Source organism: Stegostoma tigrinum, chromosome 3 (assembly GCF_030684315.1).
Source record: "Stegostoma tigrinum isolate sSteTig4 chromosome 3, sSteTig4.hap1, whole genome shotgun sequence".
NCBI lineage: Eukaryota > Metazoa > Chordata > Chondrichthyes > Orectolobiformes > Stegostomatidae > Stegostoma > Stegostoma tigrinum.
This window is the reverse complement of record NC_081356.1, coordinates 29,296,493-29,323,981: the sequence shown is the minus strand read 5'-3', so window position 1 is coordinate 29,323,981 and position 27,489 is coordinate 29,296,493. Positions and strand designations below refer to the sequence as shown.

At 41.1% G+C, this 27,489-nt stretch overlaps 2 protein-coding genes across 3 annotated transcripts in view; one reads left to right on the top strand and one right to left on the bottom strand.

The window, feature by feature from the left end:
* Positions 1-5,460, top strand: part of cemip2 (cell migration inducing hyaluronidase 2) — an 85,876-nt gene extending 80,416 nt beyond the window's left edge. For both annotated transcript variants that reach the window (XM_048527164.2, XM_048527163.2), the window contains exons 21-24: positions 18-119; positions 1,639-1,781; positions 2,334-2,443; positions 5,229-5,460. In XM_048527164.2, the coding sequence (XP_048383121.1) occupies positions 18-119; positions 1,639-1,781; positions 2,334-2,443; positions 5,229-5,419 (546 nt within the window). In that variant the 3' untranslated portion in view covers positions 5,420-5,460. The remainder of the gene's footprint in view (positions 1-17; positions 120-1,638; positions 1,782-2,333; positions 2,444-5,228) is intronic.
* Positions 5,044-27,489, bottom strand: part of si:dkey-238d18.4 (TBC1 domain family member 17) — a 62,922-nt gene continuing 40,476 nt past the window's right edge. Inside the window, exons 7-10 of the mRNA XM_048527995.2 lie at positions 25,350-25,440; positions 19,608-19,756; positions 11,354-11,495; positions 5,044-8,767 (exon numbers count right to left, since the gene is read on the bottom strand). Coding sequence (XP_048383952.1) covers positions 8,608-8,767; positions 11,354-11,495; positions 19,608-19,756; positions 25,350-25,440 — 542 coding nt within the window. The 3' untranslated portion in view covers positions 5,044-8,607. The remainder of the gene's footprint in view (positions 8,768-11,353; positions 11,496-19,607; positions 19,757-25,349; positions 25,441-27,489) is intronic.

Sequence of the window (27,489 nt, the reverse complement as noted above, 5' to 3'; positions counted from 1 at the left end):
TTGTTTATATCCTGCAGCGAGTTTTTACAAGTGATCCACACAAAACCTACCTCCTCTTGCAAATCCAATCCCTCAGCAAAACAGAGATTCTGCAGGGACATGGCGAGTCTTACATTTCTGTAAGTAACCCTTGAGCTATGTGTCACCTTTTATTGAGACAGGAATTTTCAGTAAAACTCAGGGGACAGCATGTGATGGGGGGGACGCAAAAAAACTAGGTGACAAGAATGGGGTAAGAATTTGGAGCTGTGTACATATTTGGAGTCCACTTTCTTCTGATAATACCCCACAAGTAATTATTTCTCAACCTGAGGTCATTCAAAACTCTACTGCTCATGGTTTACCTCACTGTGTGTCCCATTTCCCTATTACCCCCATGTCAACTGACCTACATTAGCTCTCAGTCAAGCAGCATTTGATTTAGTAAAATACTCATCTTTGTTTGAAAACCCTCTATAGCCTCTCTTCTGCCCATTTCTGCAATCTGCTCCAAGATTTCTGCACTTCTTGAAGTCTTGCCACTAATGCACACCAATGATAATTGCTCCACTATTAGTAAGTGTGCTTTGAATTGCCTTAGTTCCAAGCTCTGGAATTCTCTCCCTCCACACTTTCATCATTCCTACCAATGTAGGAATGAGAGCACATTCCTACATTTACTTTCTTACAAGTTATTTAATTTTAAAATAATTGTGTGAAAGAAACATGAGACATTTTTGTGATTGGTGAAAAATCTAGGGGCAGTGAATGATTTGGATTTGAATGACATATAGGGGGTAGGAACAAATTCAGTGGTAGCATTCAAAAGAGAATTGGCTAAATAATTAAAGGGAACAAATTGTTCCAGCACAGACTCTGATCAGAATGATCTCTTTCTCTGCTGTATTTTGCTGTGATTCCTTGAGCAGAATATCCCACAGTTAGATTTCACTTATACTTAGTCACAGACATTCTCTATCTGTTGTTAAGCAGCTTTTTAAAACTTTCATTATCCTTGTGTCAAATTCAAGGTGCACCTTCATCTTCTGTAAGCACACAAAGGGTCAGAACACTTGAACTGCCCTTGTGTTACGACAAAGCTCCGCAAGTTTCAATTCATAGATTTTCAATGATGAAGGGGTATCAAACATTTCAAATGCAAGGTGGCTAGATTAGCCATGATCTAATTGAATAATTGAACATGCCAGAAGGACAAAATGGCCTCCTCCTCCTGTGCCAGTTATTGTTTGGATGTAATGTTAATGCTCCAATTTTGGAGGTCACATAGATTGTCACAAAAAGAAAATGTTCTTTTGAATTGCTCCCACTGACTTGAAATCCAGCTGTTCTACCTATTGCAATAGGGACTGCACCAAGCCACAAGAGGAGTGAGAAAATCTCAGTGATCTGAAGCTGAGATACTGCTGTGTGTCACTAGTGCTGAAATGAAGAATTGTGTTGGGTGGAATGTAGGATTTCTTTTCCACAAGGAATACATGTTCCAGTTAGCTCACTGTACATTCAAAGAGGACAACCAGAATGATTTCTGATATTCATTTAAGATTAATGGACAGTTTAAGGAGCTAATGCTAAGAAGCATTTCTTATCATTAATGTATAATACCTGCCTCTGCTACACTGACAGATGCTTCCTTTTTAGGTGAATGGCATCAGGTTCCCATTTCAAAATGGATTTTTCATAGTGATGGTCGATGCCTGCAGTGGAACAGTAACCAAAAATATATCATTTAACAAAGCAGATACAGCTATGGCCAAATTCCTGAGCACAGGAGTCACCCAAAGGTATGAAGAAGAGGAAGTGATTTTGGATTCATTTTAGGATTGGACAGGTTTTGTTTTAATTCATTCTTCTGATGTAAGCAACAACAGGAAGGCCAGCATTTTTGCTTGACTTGTGGGGCTGGAGGGAATTGGAAAAAAAATGTGAAATTTTAGAATGGAAGCATTGTTTACTGGGATCCAGTGCCAGTCAACGAGCACAGGGAAGAGGGAGGAACAGCCCCGTTTCCATCCAGGAAAATGAAATGCATGTTTCAATCTCACTGCAGGATGGGAAGGTCAGGGAGCAGTTCTTTGGAATAAGGTAGTGAAAATCTGGAACGCCCTCTCCACAAAAAACTGTTGAGAATCAACTGAAGTTTACAGAACTTATTGTTTTTAGTTTGGTAATGGGATTAAAGGTTACAGAATTGAGGAGTATAGATGACATCAAGAAATGGGTCAGCCATGACAGAACAGGCTGGAGGGTCTCAATAGCTGCGTCCTATTACTATGTTTTGATCAGCTACGTTCTGTAGCTTTGCTTCTGTTGGTAACGAGTGTTTTCTTTTCCAGATCAATTATCTTATTAGGTTCAAAAGACATAATAAGTGGTGACATTGATGCCATTTCTGAGAAGATGGTCCAACTGGGCATTGCAAAACCTGCACAACTTCATAAAAAGGGTATGTCTTTTAGTGATATGCATCAACAGCCTATTGGTCTCCTAGTGCAGTGTGTCGATAAAATTTTTAACTTATTTGTTTAGGGAATATGGTCATCATCATCAACAATGTCAGCATTTGTTACCCATTTGTGATGATGGTGGTGATGATAAGCCAGCTTCTTGAACTGGGCAAGTCCTTATGAGTAGATACACCCAGAGAAGGAAGTTCCAGGATCTTTACCCAATGACAGTGAATAGGGCTTGTGAGTTGGAGCTGTTCCCATGTTCTTGCTACCCATATCCTTCTAAGTGACGTAGGTCGAGAATTGGGAGGTGTTGTTGCAGACTTGTCAAGTTTCATGATTTCCTTCTTTATCAATTGTTGTATTTTTCCTTTCTTCGGTAGTGCTTTGTTCATAATGCAGAGTTTGTAATGGAATGTTTCTATGGTAAATGTGATCAACAGGGGGATATTTTTCTAGTGCTCTGGTTTTGTGATGTGATCTGCTTAGGGCAATTTCAAATCAAGAAGAATGGACTTTTTGAATCCTCCAGATCAGTCCGAATCAGATAAACAGAGCAAATCTCTCATTTAGCTTCCAGCATGGTATCCTTAACATTTATGTTGTTCAAAACTCAAATTCTTTCTTCGTAACACTAAACAGACTTGCATTTATGTGGTGCCTTTGACAAGTTCAGTATATCCCAAAATGCCTCGTCCCCAGAGAAGTGTATTGTAAAGTAGGAAATGTAGTTGCCAATTTTCCTCACAGCAAAAGCTCGCAGAAACAAAAAAACCAGCCACGATGACTGGATAAATGTTTGTTGAGTGACATTAACTGCAGGATAACTGTTTCCTGGGTCCTTGAGGCAAATTTGCTTCTAGTCTTTTTATCCAACCAGCAGCTGTGGAATTATTCCCCTGACCCACCCCTAATCCATAGGGCCTGAGTATATTAGTCAGAAGTACTGCTTTTTCAGTGGACCAAAGTCTCCTCGGTGCAAGGAGTACGAGTGTGATTTTGTGCTCAAGATCTTGGAGTGGAATTTAGAGATGTACAGCATAGAAAACTTTGCCAGCATTCAGCCTCTATCCCTCTCAACCCTTGCTATTGATAGACCCATCCAGATGTCCTTTAAATGCTGTAATTGTACCACTTGCTCTGGCAGCTCACTTCATACATGCAGTACCATCTGTGAAAAAGGCCCCTTAGCTCCCTTTTAGGTCTTCCCCCTCGAAACTCAAACCTATGTGCTCTAGATTTGGACTCCCCCACCCTGGGGAAAAGACTATGACTAATCAGCCTATCCATAACATTCTTGATTTTATAAACTTCTATAAGGCCACCCCTCAGCTTCTGATGCTCCAGGGAAAATAGCCCCAGCCTAATCAGCCTTTTCCTATTGCTCAAACGCTGGCAACATCCGATGTTCAGAATTTGTATTTTGAATACAGTCTACATTCACAGTTATAAATTGAATGCAAAATTACTTTGGGGCTTTTAGGATGTGTACTTGGTCTTATGAAAGGCAGAGTGCCATTAATTCTGTGAAGGACAAGGAGAATATTTAATACAAATCAGACCATTTTATTTCCACGTGAAATTTGTGTGCAATTATTGTCACCAGGCTAACACTCTCACGTGGTGACACAAAGGAGTATTTAGGGCAGCTGCACATTTTTTTCCAACAATAAAGCCTAAATGAGTAACTGCCTAATGTTCCACAGGATACGTGACCGAGATATACTCAAACTATTTCATAGATGTAATCTCATTCAAGCATTTAAACAGCAGAGATAAGCCACTTGAGTTCTGCTGCTGTTGATTCTTCATGCAATTTTAAATCCATTTGATTAAATTATTACCCTATCTGTACTCCCTACTGTCTGTTATTAACACCCTATGGTGTTAAGTAGCATGAGAATTAGTTTTTACATCAATCAAGTCTGTCAGGATATGGTTGATGGGTTGGCTTAGGAATAGCTCTGCTGTTTCAAAAAAAAAAGTAAGCCCATTTAAAAGAAAGAAAAAAGGACTTTTGCTGCTATTGATTCCCCTCTTATAGCTCCCCTCAAATTTCTCGTCTCCGATTAGCATCATTCAACACAAGGCCATTTAACCTATTATGCCGCTGCAAACTCACTCAGTTATCCAATCAGTCTCGTCCTCCATTCTGCTCTTTCTCCCAAAACTTTGCAGACTTTTCCACAAATTTATCCAATTCTCACAAAAGTTACTGTTCAAAATACTTCCACCACCCTTTCATCCAAGATTGCATCAAAAAAACCTATTCTCTCTTTGCCCTCATCCCAGAGCTGTGGAAAACAGAACAGTGGTTAACATAGTCTCAGCATTTTAATCACACATTTCAGATGAGAATGATACCTTCAGGAGAATCATACATAAATATACTTGATGTTCTAGTTGCAACATATGAATATACGGGCATGAGTCCTTTGGTTTTGATTAGATATTCATTAATTTGGTTCTATGCAGTTCTAATTCATAGCTCTTTAGCTTATGTAAAGGGCATCATAGTCACCTCTACAGTTTTTAAAGCCAGCACTCATCTTTAAAAAAGGAATCAATTCCCACCTTGTTTCAGTTATGCACATTTGGTTAAATCAATTGAAGCAAATGCAAAAAACAAAAGTATCAGGTTTATTTTTAAAGGTTGGTTAGTTAAAAGCAGACCAATCCAAGCAAACTAAGTTAACATTTACAGCTTTTCTCAGCAAGACAGAATGATTCATGTTTGCAGCACACCACACGAGTGACAATATATTCTTTATTCACTTACAGAGAGCATTGCTTTCTTTGGATACAAGGGGGAATTTAACCCATCATGGACCGGGCTGTACAGCAGCCCTGCTGGACAGAGCCTGCCACTCCTGGAAAAATACATTCCCCTTCAACTACAGGACTATGGCTGCACTAATGTTACGAAACCACAAAGAAAGGAACTGGAACTTTTACAAAAAGCTTTACAGTGAACATCAATTTAAATAAAATGTGAACTAACTTATTTTGTTAATGCTGGTTTTATAGTCTTTTTTTTAAAACCCTTCTCCCATTCATATATATTTATGTCTCCTATTTTAAAACAAGTTAGACAATAATCGTAAATAAAAGAAAACAGTAGAAATAGTCATAGGTTAAGCAATATCTGTAGACAGAAAGAGTTAATATTTTGGGTTGATGTGTATTGTTAACTCTCCACAGATGCTGCCTATTTCTAGCATTTTCTTTTATTTCAGATTTCCAACATCTGCAGTATTTTGCTTTTTTGATGCAAAATAATGCGTTGTGTTCCTGCACTGATACGATACAGCCTTCAAAGAAAGCTATTTGGCCTTTTAAATATTTTCTAACCAGGCTCATGTGAAGTTGGGCCCAGAGCAAGTTTTTAGACAACCTTTTGTTGTAATTGAAAACATACAATTGCATCTCTATATTTCTCTAGTAAGTTAATCATTGATGAATTCAGAAGAATCCTATTCACCCCAGAAGACAGTGGGAATTTAGAATTCACTGCCAGGAGGGTGATTTACAATAAATATGTTCATTTAACGGGAAGCTGGAATAACAATGGGAGAAAGGAATAGCAAACTGGTAGGTTGGGAGAGGATTGTATGAAACAAAGAACATAAGACTGGACTAGAGAGGCCTATTTCTATATTCCATATGACTGAGTCATGTGAATTCAGCAAGAAATATAGTGAATAAAACTTACCGTATCTAAGGCTTTATGAACAGGGGTACAGAGAACAACAGCAAGAAATTTAGGTTGAATGTATCCAGTTCTAAAGAATGGTTTAGGGATGAGGAATTTTAGTTACCAGCTAGATTGAGGGAGATGGGTCTATGTTCCTTGAAATGGCCGTTGAGGAGAGATTTGATAGAGATATTCAAAATCTTTAAGGGTCCAGGCAGAATAGTAAGGAAAAACTGTTTGTGTGATGGAAGGATCAAAGAATCAGGGCACAGGTGTAAGGCGGTGAGAAAGAAGGATTAACGTTTCAGGGGTAGTAGGAACTGCAGATGCTGGGAATCTGAGATAATAAGGTGTAGAGCTGGATGAACACAGCAGGCCAAGCTCCTCTGATGCTGCTTGGCCTGCTGGGTTCATCCAGCTCTACAACTTGTTAACGTTTTAGGTCCAGTTCTGAAGAAGGGTCACTGGACCCAAAGTGCTAACTCTGCTTTCTCTCCACAGATGCTGCCAAACCTTCTAAGATTTTTTTCCAGCAGTTTGTTTTTAGTTTTTGATTTCCAGCATTTGCAGTTCTTTCATTTTTTTTGCACAGATGTAAAGTAGCTGTGCAAAAGTAACGGAGATGTGGAAACACTTACACAGCTACTAGTTAAGATCGGAAATGCACTACCTGCGTGTGTGGTGGAGGCAGGTTCAATCAAAGCTTTCAAGAGGGTACTGATTATCTGAAAAGGAAGAATGTGTAGGGTCACTACAAGACGACAAGAATAGCATTGCTCTGAGAATCAGCGCCACATTATAACAGTTCTGGGAATTCTGTGCGGAGAAATGTACCACACATGCAAAATATGAAATGGTAGATTTCCAAGCAACTGTAATTAGTGAACTAACACGTATGAACAAAGTCAGTGAAACTTAGCTAAAGAAAGAGGCTAGAGTGATAATTTGTAGGTCTGAGAATGCTCCGGATAGGAAAGAAAATAGTGAGTTGCACTTTAGGTAATGGAATATTTATGATGTTGAGGAGAAGGAATTGGATTTCAGTTAACTAGAATCTGATTCTGCTCCAACTTGCTTTGGGAGCTATCAAATATTATATCATAGTATTTCAAGAGGAGAAAGGACGCACCTTCAAACTAAGCTGGAGTCTGAAAACAGGATTCAGATACCGCACTCAATGACTAAGAGGCAGTGAGCCACAGGTTTGTACCTAACGAATGGTGGACTCTTCTTGAAAGGAATTTTAATCAACAAGTCAGTGCTGAAAGTGCTTTTCTTTTCCTAATCAAAACTGTCTTTATAAACAGTTAAAGTCACACCTGGTACAAAGGAAGATGGATCCAGTTGCTGGACAACAATCATCCCACATCACAATGTTCTTCAGGGCAGTGTCCTAGATTCAGTAATGGTCAGTCACTCCATCTACGGTTTTCTGAGGAAGTGCTGTGCTGTCACAGGTGGTGTCTTTCAATTCTCCCTGGTGTCCCAGTTAATAATAAAACCTCAAATAACTCCAGAGAACTGATTTGGTCCTTAATCTCACTGTTGCTGTGGGAGCTTGCTGTGAACACACTGCTTTAAAAACGTGGGCAGCCAATGAGAACTTTGGAGAATCCTAAAGGGCACAAAATGAATTCATATATTTTCAGTGAAATTGAGCCCTTCTGTATAATTATGTGGGCAGTGTTCAGAGGTCAATGCTTAACAGAAGAGTTTCAATACATCATACAAAATCTTACTAAATTTTAATGGACTTAAATGAAGGAAAGCTCAATACCAGGATCACATTTTATTTAACATTATTTAGTAACAATTATGAAAGATCTATTCAAGATTTTTTTCCCCCCACTGCAAAAATTTTAAAGTGAAGTGAAATATTTCAGAAATGCAGATTCTTTACAGCCCACTAAAGTATCTCTGGTAGGGCCTAAATGCAGTTTATGAACCATTTATATCAGTACAGGGCCAGTTAATTTATTAAAGAATTAACAGACCAAGTGGTAGAATGGCAGATCCTAGCCAGGGTTCTTGTCACAATACACTCCCAGTCTCAGCTATGTTGTAGGAAAGCACTGAGCTGAGGAACTTTAATGGTGACAGACAATCACCTCATGACAAGAAGCGGTCATGCCTAATTGAGAAGTCTCAGTAGGACCAACATTATCCAATCTTGTGCATCTCGTCATTGAAGGAGAATTGCTGAACACAGCAAAGGACCAAACCCAATGGAAAATAAAATCATGTGTTCTTAAATGCAAGACTTTTGTAGCTGGAACCTCAGTGATAAGACTGACCAATCAACCAATTAGGCTTAAAGATACAATGTAAAAAGGTCAAAAGGCTCCTGCAAAGGCATACTTATTTTTGGAGACTGCCTTTGCAAATGCAGGTGTGGAGTCCTGAATTGCAGGGAAATACTTCTCCTTGCTGGTCATAAACCTTGAAGTAATCGGTGAACGTTGGCTGTCAGGAAAACAAATCCATCAGCTTAAACTTAAAGGAGCTCTTTTTCTTCTGTTCTGTACAGAGTTTCTTGAAACAGTCCAGCACAGATTTATTGCAGTAACTGAAGAATGCTTGCTCTGCTCTTTCAAGAACACAGTCCAAGTTGAGCGTCCCCTGCAAGCTGAAGGTACAAGAAGTGTAGTGTAACAGAACAAACATAGAAATGCAGTATTGTTATATGAACCAAGCTATCACTCAGGAAGTGGCCAGCTGGTATAAACAGCTGCTTTTGTGGCACTCAATCTTCTCAATCCTGTCAGATCCAATGCTGACCTTATTAAGTTTGAGAATGGGATTGATGGTAGAATTTAAAAACAACCTTGATTGTTAATTTGAAAATCTGACCACAAATTCTTGAAACCAAGAACAGCTTTAGGGATATATTGGCCCCAGGAATCAAATGAATTGTTAATGTTGTCTTCATATCCCTAGACCTTTTCTCTCATGAAGAGTAGAAATTTATAGTATTACTGACAGGCTAACAGATCCTGATATTAAAATTGCTTCTACATGTAGCCTGATACCCATTGAACAAGGAGTTCAGTAATACATGCAGACTGGTTTACAAATCAACAAAATGGCAAACTGGGAGCCAGCTATACCATCAGGCAGCAGTATCCTGATGGATGGAGACCCAAAATCCAGACAAATTTCCATCTACTGGGACAACCTGATGCAGAGCCTGAACCCGACGCCTTTTCATCAAGAATCAGGAACACTTTCACGGAACCTGATATTGACTCCTAATGAGTGGCAAGTTCAGGAAAGGAATTTATGACTAGAGGAATTAATGTTTTTATTCTCCTGTCAGTTGTAACATCAGAAATACAGAGCCAGGGATTCCTCAGTTAGCATCTTGTTCTATTCCCCTCACTACATGTTTCCCTGTACTCAAGGGTTCTCCAAGAGACAGCAGCCAATGCAGGCCTGATATGGATCTGTCTTGAGACCATCCCTTTATGTAGGATGCATAGAACAAACAGACAATTCAGCCCCAGTGGTGTCTGTATGTTCCTGCTCTACACCATTAACCGCCATTAAATCAACCAAGGTTAACATGGAGGGTACTGAGCAAATGAGCATTTAAACAGTAATTTACTGAGAGAGGAGTGGAGTTAGTAGTTAAGAACCTGTAATTATAATTTCCATGAATAAATCCATTCCAAGCAATGGCTACTTCTAGTATCTTCTTTCTCCAACTGGCTATTAGAAGTATAACATGCAGTAACCTTGTCCCAACCCAATTTATTTCACCATTAACTGTATCCATCTATTCTTTTCTTCTTCCTACCACTTTGCATGAATATATGCTCCAAGTATCATGATCCTTTCTAAAAAGGTGCCCGAAACCTCTTTCCCAAACAGGTGGTGATACCTAGCACAAAGGGAGATGGTTGTGGTTATTTGAGGACAATCATCCCAACCCCAGGACATCACTACAAGACTATATCAAGGTGGTGACCTAGGTCAAACTAAGGTCAGCTGCTTCATCATTGATCAACCCTCCATTAAAAAGTCAGAAGTTCAAGTTTTCGCTGATGATTTTCCAGCTCCATTCACAGCTGAATCACACCAAGATCAGAACTGACAAGTATCAGGTAATGACTAATCCCAACAAGAGAAAGCCAAGCCACTTTTACTTGACCAAACACATCAATGTGACTGTGACCAGACTGTTAACACCTCAATGATGGAGGAGCTTCAAAGATCAGACAGTGAACTAGAACTGCCCTATCAACCCTGTGGTCACAGCGGAGTCAGGGTATTCTGTGACCTGTGCCTCACCTCCTGAGCTCTCCACCATTTTCAAGGCTCAAGTCAGAATATGTATGGATGCGAACAACATCAACATCTGAAAAACTTGACTCCTCCCTGAGCAGAGCTGTTTGCTCAGTCAGTGCTACTTCTACTGGGCTCAAACCAAAACATTGTCAAGGCTGGCATTTAATGCCCATCCGGAACTGCCTTGGAGCTGTTCTCAAATTAAATGGCTTACTAGGTCATTTCAAACCAGCATTTTATTCTAGATTTATTAATTGAATTTAAATTCCCCCAGTTCTCCCATGGCAGAATTTGATCTCGTGTCTTTGAAACATTACTCTGGGCTTCCAGATTACTCACCCAGTAACATGGCCAATGTGATTCCATTCCCTACTTTATTTCATTATCACTTTGTCAACATCCTGAAATTGCCAGCTTCTCACCACTGGGTTCCAGTGATTAAGTTCCACTTCCTCCACCACTGTCTTCCCAGGGCAATAAATGGTGGAATCACCCAGAAACAAATAAGAAATCAACAAACAATGTCAGATGTTTAAAGTGTGCAATAATGAGGGTTGTGTTTATATTTTGGTAATAGCAAGAAATTGCCTTCAGGAAAGCTGACTGAAAGTGGGGTGCTTTCAACAAAACCGGTTCTGTTAAGGTGAAAATATCTCAACTGATTAAGATTGGAATGTGATCTCCCATTACCCTATTAGAAAGGCCCTGGAATTAAAGGCCAATTAGCTATTGCTCAGGGAAATTTCCCATGGGCAAGAGACCCTCAGGCAGCAGCACTGGCCACATCGAGCGGGTACGACACAACGTGCTTAAAGACAGACTGCTGTATGACATTTAAATCTGAATGCTATACACTAAATTCAGGCAAAGCCAATCTATTGTCCTTGGTGAATTGAGAACAGCAAGTGATTGACAGTAGGTTCACCTGTTAGTAAACTGGATGAGTTCTGCTTCATCTGAGCATTTTAGTAGCAGTTCCTTTTTTTCTAGCAAGATTGCGGCACAGATGAAAAGTTCAAAGGTGTAATCATTATTGGTCAATGGCAACTCAGGCATAATCTTGCCTTCTACAGTTTCAGAAGACAAAGAAAAAAACTGGTGAATATCAGAACTGCACATCACATAACAGTTAACGCTTTAAACAAAACAATATATTGATTTAAAAGGGGGAGCACAGATTTGCTAAAATTTAGAGATTCTTTTAACTTTCCAAGTTGCTTTTCCTGCAAAAGAACAGTCCTGCCACTATTAGGCTTCAGGAATAGGCAAACTAGCAGCAGATACAGTTAAATATGGGTGAAGTGTTCACGACTGTGTCTTAGGAAGAAATTTACGGAATGGGGTTCAACAAATAGTGACCCAAGCTGTCATTATTCTATAAAATTGGGACATCAGGCAAACAGAGGTGAAGAAATAGTGATAAATTAATACAAAAGCTTTATTTAAACCATAGTTTCAGTATTGTGAACAGATTTGTGGCTCCTCTATAGATGGCATCAGGCTTCAATTGAGATTGACTAGAGAATGATCCCAGGGTGGGAGATTGAAGTTAGGAAGCCAGGGTTCTGACGCTGTTTTCATCAGAATAGCCAAGATCAAGAGATTTTTCCATGAAAGAAACATACCTTGAGAAACAAATCAGTCATGATCAAATGGTGGTGCAAACTTGTTGGGCTGAATAGCCTAATTCTGCTCCTAACTTTATGGTCTTATAAAGGCTATTCATACCCTGTATAGAGAAAAATTGCTTCCTCTATTTGACAATGGGATAAAAAGCTATGTATTTAAAACTGGCACTAAAATTTGAACAGTCAGGTCCGTGAAAAACACAAAACTTGATGGGCCAAACAGCTTCCTCTGTGCTCTGGACAATTTGAAAGGAGTAAAAATTGAGATATTTCTTTACACAGATTGGAGTGTTGGAGCATGGGATACTTTCCCACAGAGTGGGTGAAGGAAATACGCTGCATCTTTCAAAGGGAAGGGCTATGGGGAGCGTAGGACAATGGAAATGGTTCAGAATGCACTTGCATACAGCCAATATTGCCACACAGAGCCAAACAGTTTCCTCCGCACTGTAATCATCCACATAGTTCAATAACTCAAAATGAATCTTTTAAAAGAATAGTACATCTTCTGCACAAAGAATCCTAGAGTTATAAAAGGCAGCTTAAAATCAGACTGAGCTGTTCATCAAATTTTCTTACAAGCCAAATTATAATCATCTAAAATATCACCAAAAGGAATTCAATGCATTCTTGAAAAGTAAAAAATCACTCATAGGGGTGAGGAGGGGGTATTCAAAGAAGGGTTATAGACACAATGGGTTGAATGCCTTCTTTCTGTGCTGTATAATTCAGTCACTTTTTCTCCCATTCTTCCTGCCAAAAAAGAATAGTCCTCCATGTCATCGCCTTCTTCACATTATATGTAGTTTCTCAAGCAAATTCTTTTTAAAATTAAGAACACCAACAACAATTTATGGCCGACAATGTCATTACCTGTATAGAATGATAGAATAATTAAAAACAAACAGAATGAGGCCATTGGCTCATCATACTTGTGCTAGTCCTTTGGTAGAGCTATCCATTTGGCCTAACTCCCTTCTCTTTTCCATTGCCCAACAAACATTATCCCCTTCAAGTATTGTCCAATTCCCTTCTGAAAATTACTGAACAGGCCTTTGAGGAGTTGATTCAAGATTGTAATAATTCATCATGTAAAGAAAATGATAGTTCATGGGCTATTGTTCAATTCTGGGCACTGCACTTCAGGAAGGATACAGTGGCATTTGAAATCAAAGCTAAAATAATAAAAGTACGAGATCAGGCTTCATTGAGTAAAAGATGATTCAGCTACAACCTGATCAGTGTTTAGAACATTAAAAGTATTTAACTGGGTTAGATTCAGACAACCTCTGATGGAAAAGTAAAGTATTAGGGGGCATTACCTTAAAATTAGAGGTACATCATTCAAGGGTTCTCAGGAAAAACTTCTTCACAATGGTTGCCTGTAATTCTCCTCCACCAAAAGGTTTGGATGCTGGGGAAATCGTGGCCTTCAAAGCTGAGCTCAACAGAATTTTGTTGGGCAAGGGTATCGAGGGACATGGAAACAAAGTGGGTAAATGAAGTTGTGGTGTAAATCAAGTAATTAAATGATGAAGTAGACTCAAACAGGTGAATGATTCCTCCTGTTCCAAAGTTCCTGAACTATAATTAATCACAAACAACACTTCATCCCTTACTAACTGAAGATGACTGCAGTTTGGGGTCGATGTTCTGTGGAAGTGTACACACTTGCACGGAGCATTACAATGAACAGAAGGTTTTTCTTAAAAAAAAAAAATCAGTCTTAGGATAGCAAGGATCACTCCTGAAAGCCTTTGGAGGTGATGGTGGGCAAGTTGCATTCCTGAACAACTGCAGTCCATATGGTCCAACCACAATACTTTATCCTACAGTGGTTTACCACAACTGAATGGCTGGCTAGATCATTTCAAACAGCACTTAGACAACCACAATGCTTTGTGTATGAAGTCAAAGCAGGTAGAGATAGTAGATTTCCTTTTCTAAAGGGCATTAAATGAACCAGATGTGTTTCACGAGCATCTGCTATTTCTTGATTATTATTATTCAGGCAAGAACTTTTTTTGGTCAGTAATTTATTAAGTAAGTTTAAATTCACTCCCACTTGTGTCCAGAGTATTAGTCTGGGCCTCTGGTTTACAAGCCCAGTAACATTAACACCACATAATTGTTCACCTGATTTAGTGCTCCATTACAACATAAATATACGTGGCATCTATTCTAGAGTAATAGTGAATGTTGTTTTTTTGGATTGGAGGAAGGTTTACAGTAGGAATCCCCTGGGGATTAGTATTAGATCCCCTCCTTGATGCAAAATAATGATCTAGGTTTTCATTTTTGGGGTCAAATTAAAACTTTCCAAATATGCAGAACTTATAAGTACTATGAACCAAACAGAGGACATTGTTAATCTTTAACAGAGCATAGACAGCTCAATGGAATGAGTAGGCAAGTGACAGATGAACTTTAATATAGAGAAGTGAGCAGTGATTCAACTCAGTAGGAAGAACCAAGACAGGCAGTGGGACAATTCCAAAAGGGGTGCTGAAGTTGATGGGCTTTGGATAGATGTACACAAAATCACCGAAAGCAGCAGACCAGGTTTAGAAACTGGCTCAAAAGACATACAGATGCTGCATTTATATAAGTAAGGGCGTAGAGTACAGAAACAAGGAAGTTGAGTTATAAAAAAATGGCTCAGCTTCAACTGGGGTGTTGTGTCCTGTTCTGGGTGCCATTCTTCAGCAAGAATATGAAGGTATCAGTGAGGGTAGAGATAAGTTTCTTGAGAATAGTTCCAGGTGTGGGGAACGTGAGTCATTGGCCCATATTTGGAGAAGGAAAAGTACCGAATAGTTTTAATAGAGGAATTCAAAATCATGAGGTGCCCGGACAGGACAAGGAGAAACTGTACCCATTGGTGGAGGGATTGAGAACCAGTATAGACAGATTAAAGAGGTTTGGCAATAGAAACAACAACAGCAGCGAGATAAAACTTTACGTGGTTAATCATTAGGATCTGAAAAGCACTGCCTTAGAATGTGGTAGAGGCAGATTCAATTGGGACTTTGAGAAGCGAACAGAAGAAAATCAACAGGTCAATGCAGTAAAATCAGCTTAATAGATCAGGGGCAAATACTCTTAGTGAGCTGATACAGACAGTATAGCCTCCTTTCACTGTATCCAATCAATGAACATCACAAGGAAGTAATTCAAGACTAGAAAGGTGCTAGATCTTTTACATTTGTCTGTGCAGTTTACAGTTAACTAAGAAATCAGAAATAGAAAATTTGGCAAGGGTGTTTGGGCTAGGTTTCCACCATGAAGCATGGCCATAAACTGATTTGGAAAAAGGTGCTGAAGTTTTCTGTGATGTACTGCAGCAAGTGTGTTAATTCTTTGTACAAACTGTTGATTGCAAGTGATGCCTGTGGTGAACCAGCAGTGATCTCAACAGGCGTCTGTTTAGCAAACATAATGCAGTAGTCACTTCAGGGAGTTTCCCAGCCAATGTGCTCAAGAATGCATCTTCAGAAAACTTGCATTTTGTGCTTGAAATTGTACGTAATATCATTTTATAAATATGAGCAACACACCTCCAGCAGAGAAAGGTAGTGAAGCGTTACAGACTGAAGATAGATACAGAATTTCACTTAGGCAAATGCATTGGAGCAGAACTGGATTCATTTCAATATGTATCCCGAGTAAAACTTATCATTTTAATTTGCTTTTGAACATACAGAATATTCCCCAGTCATAATTGCATTGCAATCAACACAAAACAGACTGGCATTGTACACCCCTATAATATATTCCATAATCACTGGACTAAACCTCTATCCAACACCCCATAATCACTGGACTAAATTGTATCCTTCACCCCATTATCACTGAACTAAATTCAGCCCATTGAGTTTTCTTGCTATTCAATGCAATCATGGCTGATCGAACATTTCAATATCTTTGATCCTTCCTTTTCCATAACTCTGATTGTTGCTTACTAGTGGCATGCAATCTCTACATTAAACATGCTCAAAGATTGTGATTCTAAAATCTTATAAGGTAGACAATTCCAAAGATTCACAACCTCCGAGTAAAAGCTTTTCTCCTCATTTCAAACCTAACAGGCATACCCTTATTTCTAAATTGTGTCCCCAATTCAAGATCTGACAGAAACATCCTACCTATATCAACCCTGTCTAAGTATTTTGTAAATTTCAATGAGATCATGTCTCATTCAAAGCATCAAGAGAATACAGGCCCAGTTTTCCTGATCTGTCTTCATAGCACAGTTCCACCATCCTGGAAATAAGTCTGGTGAACCTTCACTGTCCTCCCTCTATGGCAGTGACATTGTGCATGAGATACAGACCAAAAATGCAACACTGCCCTAGGTGCAATCTAACCAACCTCCTATACAAATTAAGCAAGACTTCACTACTCCTGTGCTCAAATTCTCTTGCCAACAAAGGGTAACATTCCAAGCCTTTCTAATGGTTTGATGCACCTGCCTGTTAGCTTTCAGTTACATGTTCACAAAGACGCCTAGGTCCCTTTGTGCATCTACACTTTTCAAACTCTTACCATTAAAGAACTACTCTGTACATTCAAAGTGGATTTTTTTCCACAATATTCTCTGTATACAGCATATATAGAATATCTCACACTAAAAATGGTACTGGTGTAAACCTGTGTCCTACAATGCTGAATTGCTGGAGTAAACTATGCAGCAATAAAATATTGTGTAACCAAGTCATTCTGTTGCCCACATTTTTGGAGGCATTGATTCATCGTGGTATCCAATTTCATTAGCTCTTGGCACTTTCTGGTCCCAAAGCCACAGATTCCTCACAGATATCTGAACACAACTTGCACTCAGTGTGAAAGTACATTTGATAACTTCCTGATCTGACATCAACTCCCGCATGCATTTCAGCAGGAACCACTGGATAGTGAACAGGAGTAAGAATCCTGGGTAATTGTTTCTTTGCAATGAAATGGCCAATGGTTCTGATTACAGCTCCTTATATTGTAGATTTGTGTGCATTGTGGACAGTTCGTTCTTTTCTCTGCAATGTAGAACGCTACTGGAATGTGCTTTCAGATAGCATACTGGATGTTGACTCTAATTTTGACAGGAGGGTGGACTAGTTTTCCACTAAGGGCAGAGAATACAACACAGAGAAGGCCATGAGTTTTACAGAAAACACCTGGACAAGTCATCCTGACTTGGAACTATACGCTCTTCCCACCAGATGTGGGAAATCAGGAAGCAGTCTAGTGTCCCTGACAGACACATCTGCAGGTAGTGCGACCAGCTGCAGCTCCTCACAGACCACATGGTTCAGTTGGAGATGCAGCTGGGCACATTGTGGTGCATACAAAGAGAGTGATAGACACTAGCTTTAGGGAGGTGGTCACACCACAGGTTCAGACAGATAGATGGGCGATTGCTAGGAGAGGTGGGCTGACAGTGGAGGTGTCTCTTGTAGATATTCTTCTTTCAAACAGGAACACTGTTTTGGGTACTGTTGTGGGGTTAGTCTCTCAGGACACAGTACAAGTAGCAGCCAGGCCTGTGGCAGCACAACTGGTTCTGCTGTATAGCAGGGTGGGGCAAAGTCCAGGCAAGTGATAGTACTAAGTGACTCAATAGTCAGGGGCACAGACAGGCGTTTCTGTGGCTGTGAATGAGGCTCAAGGATGTTATGTTGTCTTCCTGGTGCCAGGGTCCTGTTCGTCTTTGAGCGGGCGTAGGGCATGCTGAAATGGGAGAGCATATAGTTCCAAGTCAGGATGACTTGTCCAGGTGTTTTCTGTAAAACTCATGGCCTTCTCGGTGTTGTATTCTCTGCCCTTAGTGGAAAACTAGTCCACCCTCCTGTCAAAATTAGAGTCAACATCCAGTATGCTATCTGAAACAGACAGAAGTCATTGTCCACATTGGCACAAATGACATAGGTAGCAAGAGGGAAGAGGAACGAGGCTCTGAGAAGACAATTCACAGACTTAAGTAGGGAGCTAAAAAGCAGGAATACTAATCTCAGGATTACTACCTGTGCCAGGGGCTAGTGAGGCCAGGAACAGAGAGGGACCACAATTGAACATGTGGCTTAGTGTTGGGGGTGGGGGGGGTGGCATTTAAATATATGGATCACTGGGATGTCTTCTGGGGAAGGTGGGACCTGTACAAGGAGGATGGGTTGTGGCTGAGCTGAAGTAGCACCAATATCTGGGTGGCAGGTTTGCTAGGGCTCTTCAGGAAGGTTTAAACTAATGCGGCAGGGGTTTGGGAACAGGCCACTAAGTGCAGGGACACAGGACAAAGGAGATACCGAGATATGCATAGCGCAGAGTAAAAGCAAGCAGCAAGATGTCATGGGGTTCAGAGGGACTGGAGATTTGGAGTGCATATACTTCAATGCAAGAAGTGTAACAGGTAAAACAGATGAACTAGGAGCTTGGATTAATGCATGGAATTACCATGTTATTGCCATTACAGAGACATGGTTAAAGAAGGGACAGGACCGGCAGCTTAACATTCCAGGATATTGCTGTTTTAGAGGGGATAGAAAAGGAAACAAAAGTGGTGGGGGAGTTGCTTTGCAGATTAGGGATCACATCACAGCTGTGTTCAGGGATGATACATCGGAAGGATGTTGCAGTGAGGCATTATGGGTGCAGCTCAGGAATAGGAAGGGTAAAATCACAATGCTGGGGGAGCCTCCTATAGACCTCCCAACAGCCCATGGGAGAGAGAGCAGATATATAGACAGGTATTAGAAATGTGTGAAGGAAAGCTGGGTATTCATGGTGGGTGACTTCAACTTTCCTCTTATTGACTGACTCCCTGACAGCCAACTCCCAATTCCCTAAGAGATCAAACGTCTGTATGTGCCATGTTACATGACAGGACATCCACAACCCTCTGGTATTCAGAACTCCAAGGATCCCATTGCCCTTTTAGTGAAGTAATTTCTCCTCCTCTCAGAACCAAGATATTGGTTCCCTTATTCCGGGACCATGATGCCCGTTTAAGATTCCCCAACTGGTGAAAACAATTGCCAAGCAAGACGTAAGCTATCAAGCCCTCTCAGAATCTTGGATGTTTAGCTGAAATTCTCTCTTCTTCTAAACTCCAAATAATATCCCCCAATTTATGCAGCTTCTCAACACCCCCTCATCCTATGAATTGGTTCAGTAATCTTGACTGTACAAACTTCAATACAAGTACATAGACTTGAAGAGAAAACATTTTCATGTCTATGGAAGAGTGTGAGCAATCAGATAGCATGTTTTAAAAAAAGCCAGCAAAGAAACAATGGGACAAGCGGCCTTCCAGACTAAAAAATTCTATGATTCAGGCTAAGTGGACCAGGCAGATTTTTCTTGCCATCACATATTCCTATTAGAATAGAGCTACTGGGGAAGATGGAGTTTGATTAGTACTTTTTTTCCCAGTGTAACAAGTTGGAATGTAGCATGAAATTTCAGCCAATAACCAGAAACTTTATAATCAAACTCAAAGCAAATCTGTTCTGTTTGACAGCTCACTGACACATTGTATCTAATTCTACCCAGGTTACTCACCTGCCCTCTGGAAATGTGTCATTCTCTCCGAATGACGGGCACTTTCTGCCTCCAGTGAGTTTAGCTCGAGGTGGTGACTGCTGAGGATCTCAAACAGACGGATTGCGTCGCTGTGCTCAAACTCTCGTTGAAACCCCAGCAGCAGCCACCTGCCAACAGGAAAGGCAGGTCAGTCCCAAAGGGATAGAGTAGAATAGGTTGTTAGTCCACTTTTATTTAAAGCTGTCATTACAGAGTTTCACAAGACAAACAGGCCATTCAGACCAACTGGTCTGTGGATGATAATTCTGATTGTGGCTCCTTTATTGTAGGTTTGACTGCATTGTGAACAACGCCTTCTGTTCTCCAGAGAATAGGGAGTCTCTGAAATGTGCTTTCAGCTAGAATGGTGAATGTTGACTCTGACTTTGAGAGGAAGGTGGACTAGGTTTGGACTAGGGCAGAGACCTCAACCTATAGACAAGCCACAGTCTTTATAGAAAATACTTGGGCAATGTAGAATTCCCTCCAAGACACACGCCAGCATGACTTGGATTAATACCACTTGAAGCTATACTTTGCCTCTCGAAGACACCCTCAATCAGAACTAACCAACACTGAACTTTTTGATTCAAAGTCATGAAGGCTCTTGATAGGAACTGTGTCTACTGGTAGCAAGGTCAGTAACCTGAGGAAGATGACTTAAGGTAACCGTAAAAGGTCTCTCCTCGCATCCCATTAGAATATGTCTTATTTCTTTTTCTCCCAAACACATCTCATTTCTGTTTCAATTGTCTCCTGTGATAGAGAGTTCCACATTCTCTGGGTAGAGTGGTTTCCTCTGAATTCTCTACTGAACTTAATACAGACCAGTTTATAACGTTTTAAGCCTAGATCAGATCTCCATCAAGTCGAAACCTATTTTTTTTTCTACACTATCAAGCCCTTCAAAGTCTTGATAATGTTGGGAAATAACATTAGGAGTGGGACTGCTTCCTGAATATTGACTAGTGAATCCAGAAGATGGCTCACAATTACCACCTTCTAAAGGGCAATAAGGATGGGTGTCAGTGATGCCAACATCCTGTGAAAGAATAAAAAAAAGAGAGCAAGTATTAGCACACTCAAGGAGTTGAACAATATCCAGAATAAAACATCCTGCTTGATTGACAGCTCAGCGATCACCTTAAGCATAACTCTCTTCACCATCATTGAAAAACAGGAAGCCTAAGGAGCTAATTAGCCTGTTTTCACACCTGCCAGAAGTCCAGGAGAGACCTTTCCTATTTTAAGGAAGCAGTTAAGTTCTTTTCTGGGGTCTTTCATCACTGAGATTGAATGTGTAAAAGCTCTTTAGTGAGCTGATGGATCCTTTATTTTAAAAAGAGTATTAGAGTAATACAGCATGGAAACAGGCCCTTTGGCCCAAACTGGTTCATGCTGACCACGGTGCCCACTGAGTTAGTACCAATTGCCTGCATTTGGTCCATATCTCTCTAAACCCTTCTCATTCATGTACCTATTCAAAGATTTTTAAATGGTGCTGTTGCACCTGCCTCAACCAATTTCTCTGGCAGTCCATTCCATACATGCACCTCTCTCTGCATGAAGAAGTTGCCCCTCAGGCCCTTCTTAAATCCTTCTGACCTCAAACCTATGCACCCTAGTTTTCAATTCCCCATCTCTGCGAAAAAGAGTACATGCATTCATCCTATCTATGCCCTCATGATTTTATACACCTCAATAAGGTCAGCCCTCATTCTCCCACATTCCAAGGAATAAAATCCTGTCCTGGCCAACCTCTCGCTATAGCTCAGGCCTGCTAGTGCTGGCAACATCCTAGTAAATCTTCTTTCCACACTTTGCCAGTTTAACCATGTCTCTCCTTTAAGTGGGTGATCAAAACTGTACACAATACTCCAAGTGCGGCCTCACCAACAGTTTATATAACAGTAACAATGTCACAACTACTATACTCAATGCCTTGACCAATGAAGGCCTGCATGCTAAATGTCTTCTTCACCACCCTGTCTACCTGTAATGCTGTTTTCAAGGAATTATGTACTTTACTTTAGGTCCTTCTGTTCCACAACACTCCTCAGGACCTTACCATTTACAATGCAAGTCCTACCTTGGTTTGACTTTCCAAAGTGAAACACCTCACATTTATTTGTATTGGATTGCATTTGCAAATCCTCAGCTCGCTTTCCCATCTGATCAAGATCCCTGTGTAATTTTTGATGACCTTCCTCACTATCAATGATACCACCTAACTTTACACCATCTGCAAACTTACTAATTATGCCTTATATGTTCACACACAGATCATTCATGTAAGTAACAAAGAACAAAGGTCCCAGCACTAATCCCTGTGACACACCACTAACCATAGGTCTCCAGTCTGATAAACAACCTTCAACAATCACCCTCTGCTTTCTACAATCAGACCAATTTTGAATCCAATTAGCTAGCTCTCCCTGAATCCCATGTGACCTAATCTTCATGACTAGCCTGCCATGCAGGACTTTGTCAAAGGCCTTACTAAAGTCCACACAGACAATATCCACTGCCCTACCCACATCTATCCACTTGGTTACCTCTTCAAAAAACTCTAATAGAATTGTCAGACATAGCTTCCCAGCCACAAATCCATCTTATTAACCTCCCCAAGAGTACCAGCCCATTTGTTGGAGGTGATGTGCTCTGACATAGTATGCAGCAAGCATGAACTTAGACTAGCATGTCAAACTCAGTCAAAGGTTTATTAGCAGCCAAATGGGAGAGAGAAGGTGAACAGAATGTGTGTTCTCACCATGGTTTACAACGCTGGCTCAATATCAAAAAAGGTTTATTTAAAATAAACATCAGAAAAAAATCTTGCGGAGAACGTGGGTTTGATCTTGCATTAAATGGTGGTGGTTTTCGTGACACTTAAGGATTTGACAATAGTGATTATATTCTTGTATGGATGCACAAAATGTCCCTATCAAGTTCCTTCCCATTGTCTGGAACATAATATTACTGAGGTCTTTGTTATGGTTTTGAATACACTGCCTTAAAAAGGTTGCTGGAAGCAAAAACTTAAAATTTGTATGGAGTCTTTATTTTTTAATGCTCCTTAAGACATTATAAAGCATGATAAAGAGCCACAAATGAAGCTATTAGGTCAGATGATCGATAAAATGTTTCTTTAAACAAACTAAACTACCTCAGAAGAAGAAAGCGAAATAGAAAGGTGGGAAGGCACAGGGAGCTTGGAGCCAACGCAACTGAAGACTTGGTTAGCAATGGTGGAGCAATTGAAATCATGATGCATTAGAGGCTAGAATTAGAGGAGTTCAGAATCTGAGGTTTGACAGTCTGAAGGAGGTTACAGAGGTTTGGTGGGGACAGAACAAACAGCTTACAATTAAAAACTAAGAAAAACTAAAACTGATTAGTGAGGATCTGGAAAAGAAGGCCGAAGACAGTGGTGGAGACAGGTTCCATTGTCATCTCCAAAGTGGGAACTGTACAAGCACCTGAAGGGCATCCAATTTGCAAGGACAGGAGAGCAGGATGAACTAAATTGTTCTTGCAGATAGGGGGCACTGGCCTTGTGGGTGAAATGTGCCTTAACCATTCTCTGTTAAGCCTTCTCTTTTCTAGAGAGAAGAGCCCTAGTCTGTTCAATTTTTACTGATAGTTTAAAACTAAATTCAGTTACTGTCCTTCACAGATACCCCAATTTGACTCTCCAACATTACTTAAGCACTGAAAGGGTGAACATGGGACAAGTGGAAGTGGATTCAGTTCCTTAAACACCTTGTACCATCGCATAATGAGATCCTTGTTTATTTCCATCTATGCACCTTGTTTCTGGAACGTTTAATACCTTTCCACAACAAAAATCAAACAAATCTCAGTTTTGAAACATTCAGCTGACTCCCAGCCTCAACAGCTCTCTCAGGGAGGGAGTTGCAGATTTCTACTCCTCTTGGTGTGAGGAAGTACTTCCTGACATCACCATGACAGGCCTGGTTCTAACTTTAACATTACGTCCCTTCTTGCCCAGAGGGGGTTGTTTCTTTCCATCTACCCTATTAACCCCTTTAACCAACTTATTAACATCCCAATCCAGTCACTCCTTAATAACCACAGATGAACTAACTTTCTTCATAACATCCACTATTCTACAGTCTCTCTGAACAGTGACAAAGAGTGAAGCCTTGATTAGTTTTTGAACGAATATCAGACTTTCTGGGAACTGATGTGATAATGGGAACTGCAGATGCTGGAGAATCCAAGGTAACAAAGTGTGGAGCTGGATGAACACAGCAGGCCAAGCAGCATCTCAGGAGCACAAAAGCTGACATTTCAGGCCTGGACCCATCAGAGAGGGGGATGGGGAGAGGGAACTGGAATAAATAGGGAGAGAGGGGGAGGCGGACCAAAGATGGAGAGAAAAGAAGATAGGTGGAGAGGAGAGTATAGGTGAGGAGGCAGGGAGGGGATAGGTCAGTCTAGAGAAGACGGACAGGTCAAGGAGGTGGGATGAGGTGGTAGGTAGGAAATGGAGGTGTGGCTTGAGGTTGGAGGAAGGGATCGGTGAGAGGAAGAACAGATTAGGGAAGCGGAGACAGGCTGGGCTGGTTTTGGGATGCGGGGGGGGGGGGGGGGGGGGAAAACGAGCTGGGCTTGTTTTGGGATGCAGTGGTAGAAGGGGAGATTTTGAAGCTTGTGAAGTCCACATTGATACCATTGGGCTGCAGGTTCCCAAGTGGAATATGAGTTGCTGTTCTTGCAACCTTCGGGTGGCATCATTATGGCACTGCAGGAGGCCTATGATGGGCATGTCGTCTGAGGAATGGGAGGGGGAGTTAAAATGGTTCGCGACTGGGAGGTGCAGTTGTTTGTTGCGAACCGAGCAGAGGTGTTCTGCAAAGCAGTCACCAAGCCTCTGCTTGGTTTCCCCAATGTAGAGGAAGCCACACCGGGTACAATGGATACGGTATACCACACTGGCAGATGCGCAGGTGAACATCAGATTGATATAGAAGGTCATCTTGGGGCCTGGGATAGGGATGAGGGACGAGGTGTGGGGGCAAGTGTAGCACTTCCTGCAGTTGCAGGGGAAGGTGCCGAGTGTGGTGGGGTTGGAGGGGAGTGTGGAATGGACAAGGGAGTCACGTAGAGAGTGGTCTGTCCAGAAGGCAGACAAGGGTTGGGATGGAAAAATAGCTTGGGTGGTGGGGTCAGATTGCAGATGGCAGAAGTGTTGGAGGATGATGCGTTGTATCCGGAGGTTGGTGGGGTGGTACATGAGAACGAGGGGGATCCTCTTGGGGCAGTTGCGGCAGCGGCGGGGTGTGAGGGATGTGTTGCGGGAAATGCGGGCGACGCGGTCAAGGGCGTTCTCGACCACTGTGGGGGAAAGTTGCGGTCCTTGAAGAACGTGGACATCTGGGATGTGCAAGAGTGGAATGCCTCCTGCTGGGAGCAGATGCGGCGGAGGCAGAGGAATTGGGAATAGGGGATGGAATTTTTGCAGGAGGGTGGGTGGGATGAGGTGTATTCTAGGTAGCTGTGGGAGTCTTTTCTGGGAACTGATGTTGTTTTCTTAGAAAGGAGAATGATTTACGACTGTAACTTGGAGATTTTTAGCTCAGCAGAGGAGATGAAAGGAGGACTAGAACCACAAAGTCAAACCTGGTGTTTTCCAAAAAATAAAAACAGCCAACATTTCTGATGAGGAAAGGTGTGGTGAAGCATCTATTACCTTACCTGTGGCAGAAGGTGAGTCCATTCATACCATCCCTCAGGAGGTGAGCGTAAAGTTGCGGGTCAAGTTCCTTTAGGAGTTGCTCCTCAAGTCCTGGACAACCATGAAGGACATTGTAGTTAATTACTACAACAAAATTAACACAAAAAAATGCTGTGACCAAAAACACGTCTTGGCTCATTGGTGGAAGCCCCTCAGGCTATAACAACATCCAGGGATGGTGTCACTGACCAGACAGTGAACTGGAGTAGTCGTAAATACTGTGGCTCCAAGTACAGGTTAGAGACTAGGAACTCTGCAGCAAGTAGATCACCACCTAACTCTCTAAAGCAGGCCTACCATCCACAAAGCATATGTCAGGAGCGTGACAGAACACTTCCCATTTGCCTAAATGAGTGTAGATCTAACAAGACAAGAAGCTTGACACCATCCAGACAGAGCAGCCTGCTTAGTTGGCATTTCCCTCCCTCCACTATCAATACTCAGCAGCACTTTCCAAGCTATGAGCACTACCGCTTAGAAGGACAAGGTCAGCAGATATATGAGATCACCACCACCTAATAAGCTTCCCTCCAAGTCACACACCATTGCTTCACAGTTGCTGGGTCAAGATCCTCAAACTTCCTCCCTGACAGCATTGAGAGTCTATCTACACACAATGGATTGCAGTGGTTTAAATCGATAGCTCTCTGCTATCTTCTCAAGGGCAACTAATGTTGGGCAACAAATGTTGGCCCAACCAGAAGCATCCAAACTTCATTAATGAATAAAAGAAAAACATTACACCCAGTGAAGTACTTTTCAGACTGTAATCCACCATACTCACTATTTCAAAATAGGAAACCCAGCAGACAATGCACACAGCAAACTTCCACAATCAATGTGATCATCAGTTTTTTGTGATGTTGTTCAAGATAATAAATACTGCACACGGCACCGAGAAAACTCTCATTTTCTTCTTTGAAGTAGTGGTATAGGATCTTCTACTTCCATGAGACCAGACAGAGGGGGCTTGGTTTACTATCTCATCAAGTCTGTACCAACCCCCTAAACAGCACCCCACCCTATCTTCATAGTCCCACATTAACCATGGCCAATTCACCCAGCCTGCACATCTTTGGACTGTGGGAGGAAATTGGAGCATCTAGAGGAAACCCACACAGACACTGGGAGAACGTGCCAACTCCACACAGACCATCAGCCAAGGCCAAAATCCAACCCAGGTCCCTGGTAATGTGAGGCTGCAGTGCTAACCACTGTGCTAGGCACCTCCAATTGTGCAGCACTTCCTCAGTACAGCACTAGTATATCAGCTTTGAACTTTGGGTTCACATTTTGGGAGTTGGGTTTGGACCCAAAACACTATGATTCAGAGATGAACATCTTATCAAGTGTGCCACAGATGATGACTGCAAAGTGTAGCCTGCAACTCAGTACAGCGTACAAAACAAGACGATTTTACCATCTGTAACAATAGTGTTTGTGCATCTACTCGGTACAAGATTACACCAGCCCTTCTTTCAGTTTCATCATTCTGTACGCATATTAGTAGTCAGCCCCATAAATGGATGTTTTGCTTACCGATATCATAACTGAGCACATGGGATCAAGCAGGAAATAGGGGATGTATGGAGAAAATGCACAGGAGTTTAAGATCTGCCTATGTTTTGTGTCAGATGCTAATGTCATTTCAAAGACCACATACAACCATACAAATTTTTTTTAATGCTTGATATTAAGCCATTCCTCATTTTAAGTGATTTTTGAGGCTTCAAAGTTCAATCTATATGCTGGCATCTACGGAAACTTAAGATTTAGAACTGGATTTCTTCTTTTTCCACCCTTGCCCCCACCCTCAGGCAGAGAACTAAAAAAGTTAATTAAAATAAATTTCCACAGCACAGTTTTATTTTCTTGTATAGAGGCTATTCTCTCTCAGAAAATAAAACATGAGATTTTAAAATTCTCATCCTTGTTTTAAAATCCTGCCATAGCTTTCTCTTCTCTATCTCTAATCCCCTCCAACCCCAAAATCATCCATGTGGTGTGTGTTCCTTTAACACTGATATCTTGTGCAATCCAATTTTAATTGCTCCTTGATTAGTGACATATTTTCATTGCCTAGGTCCCAAGCTTTAGGAT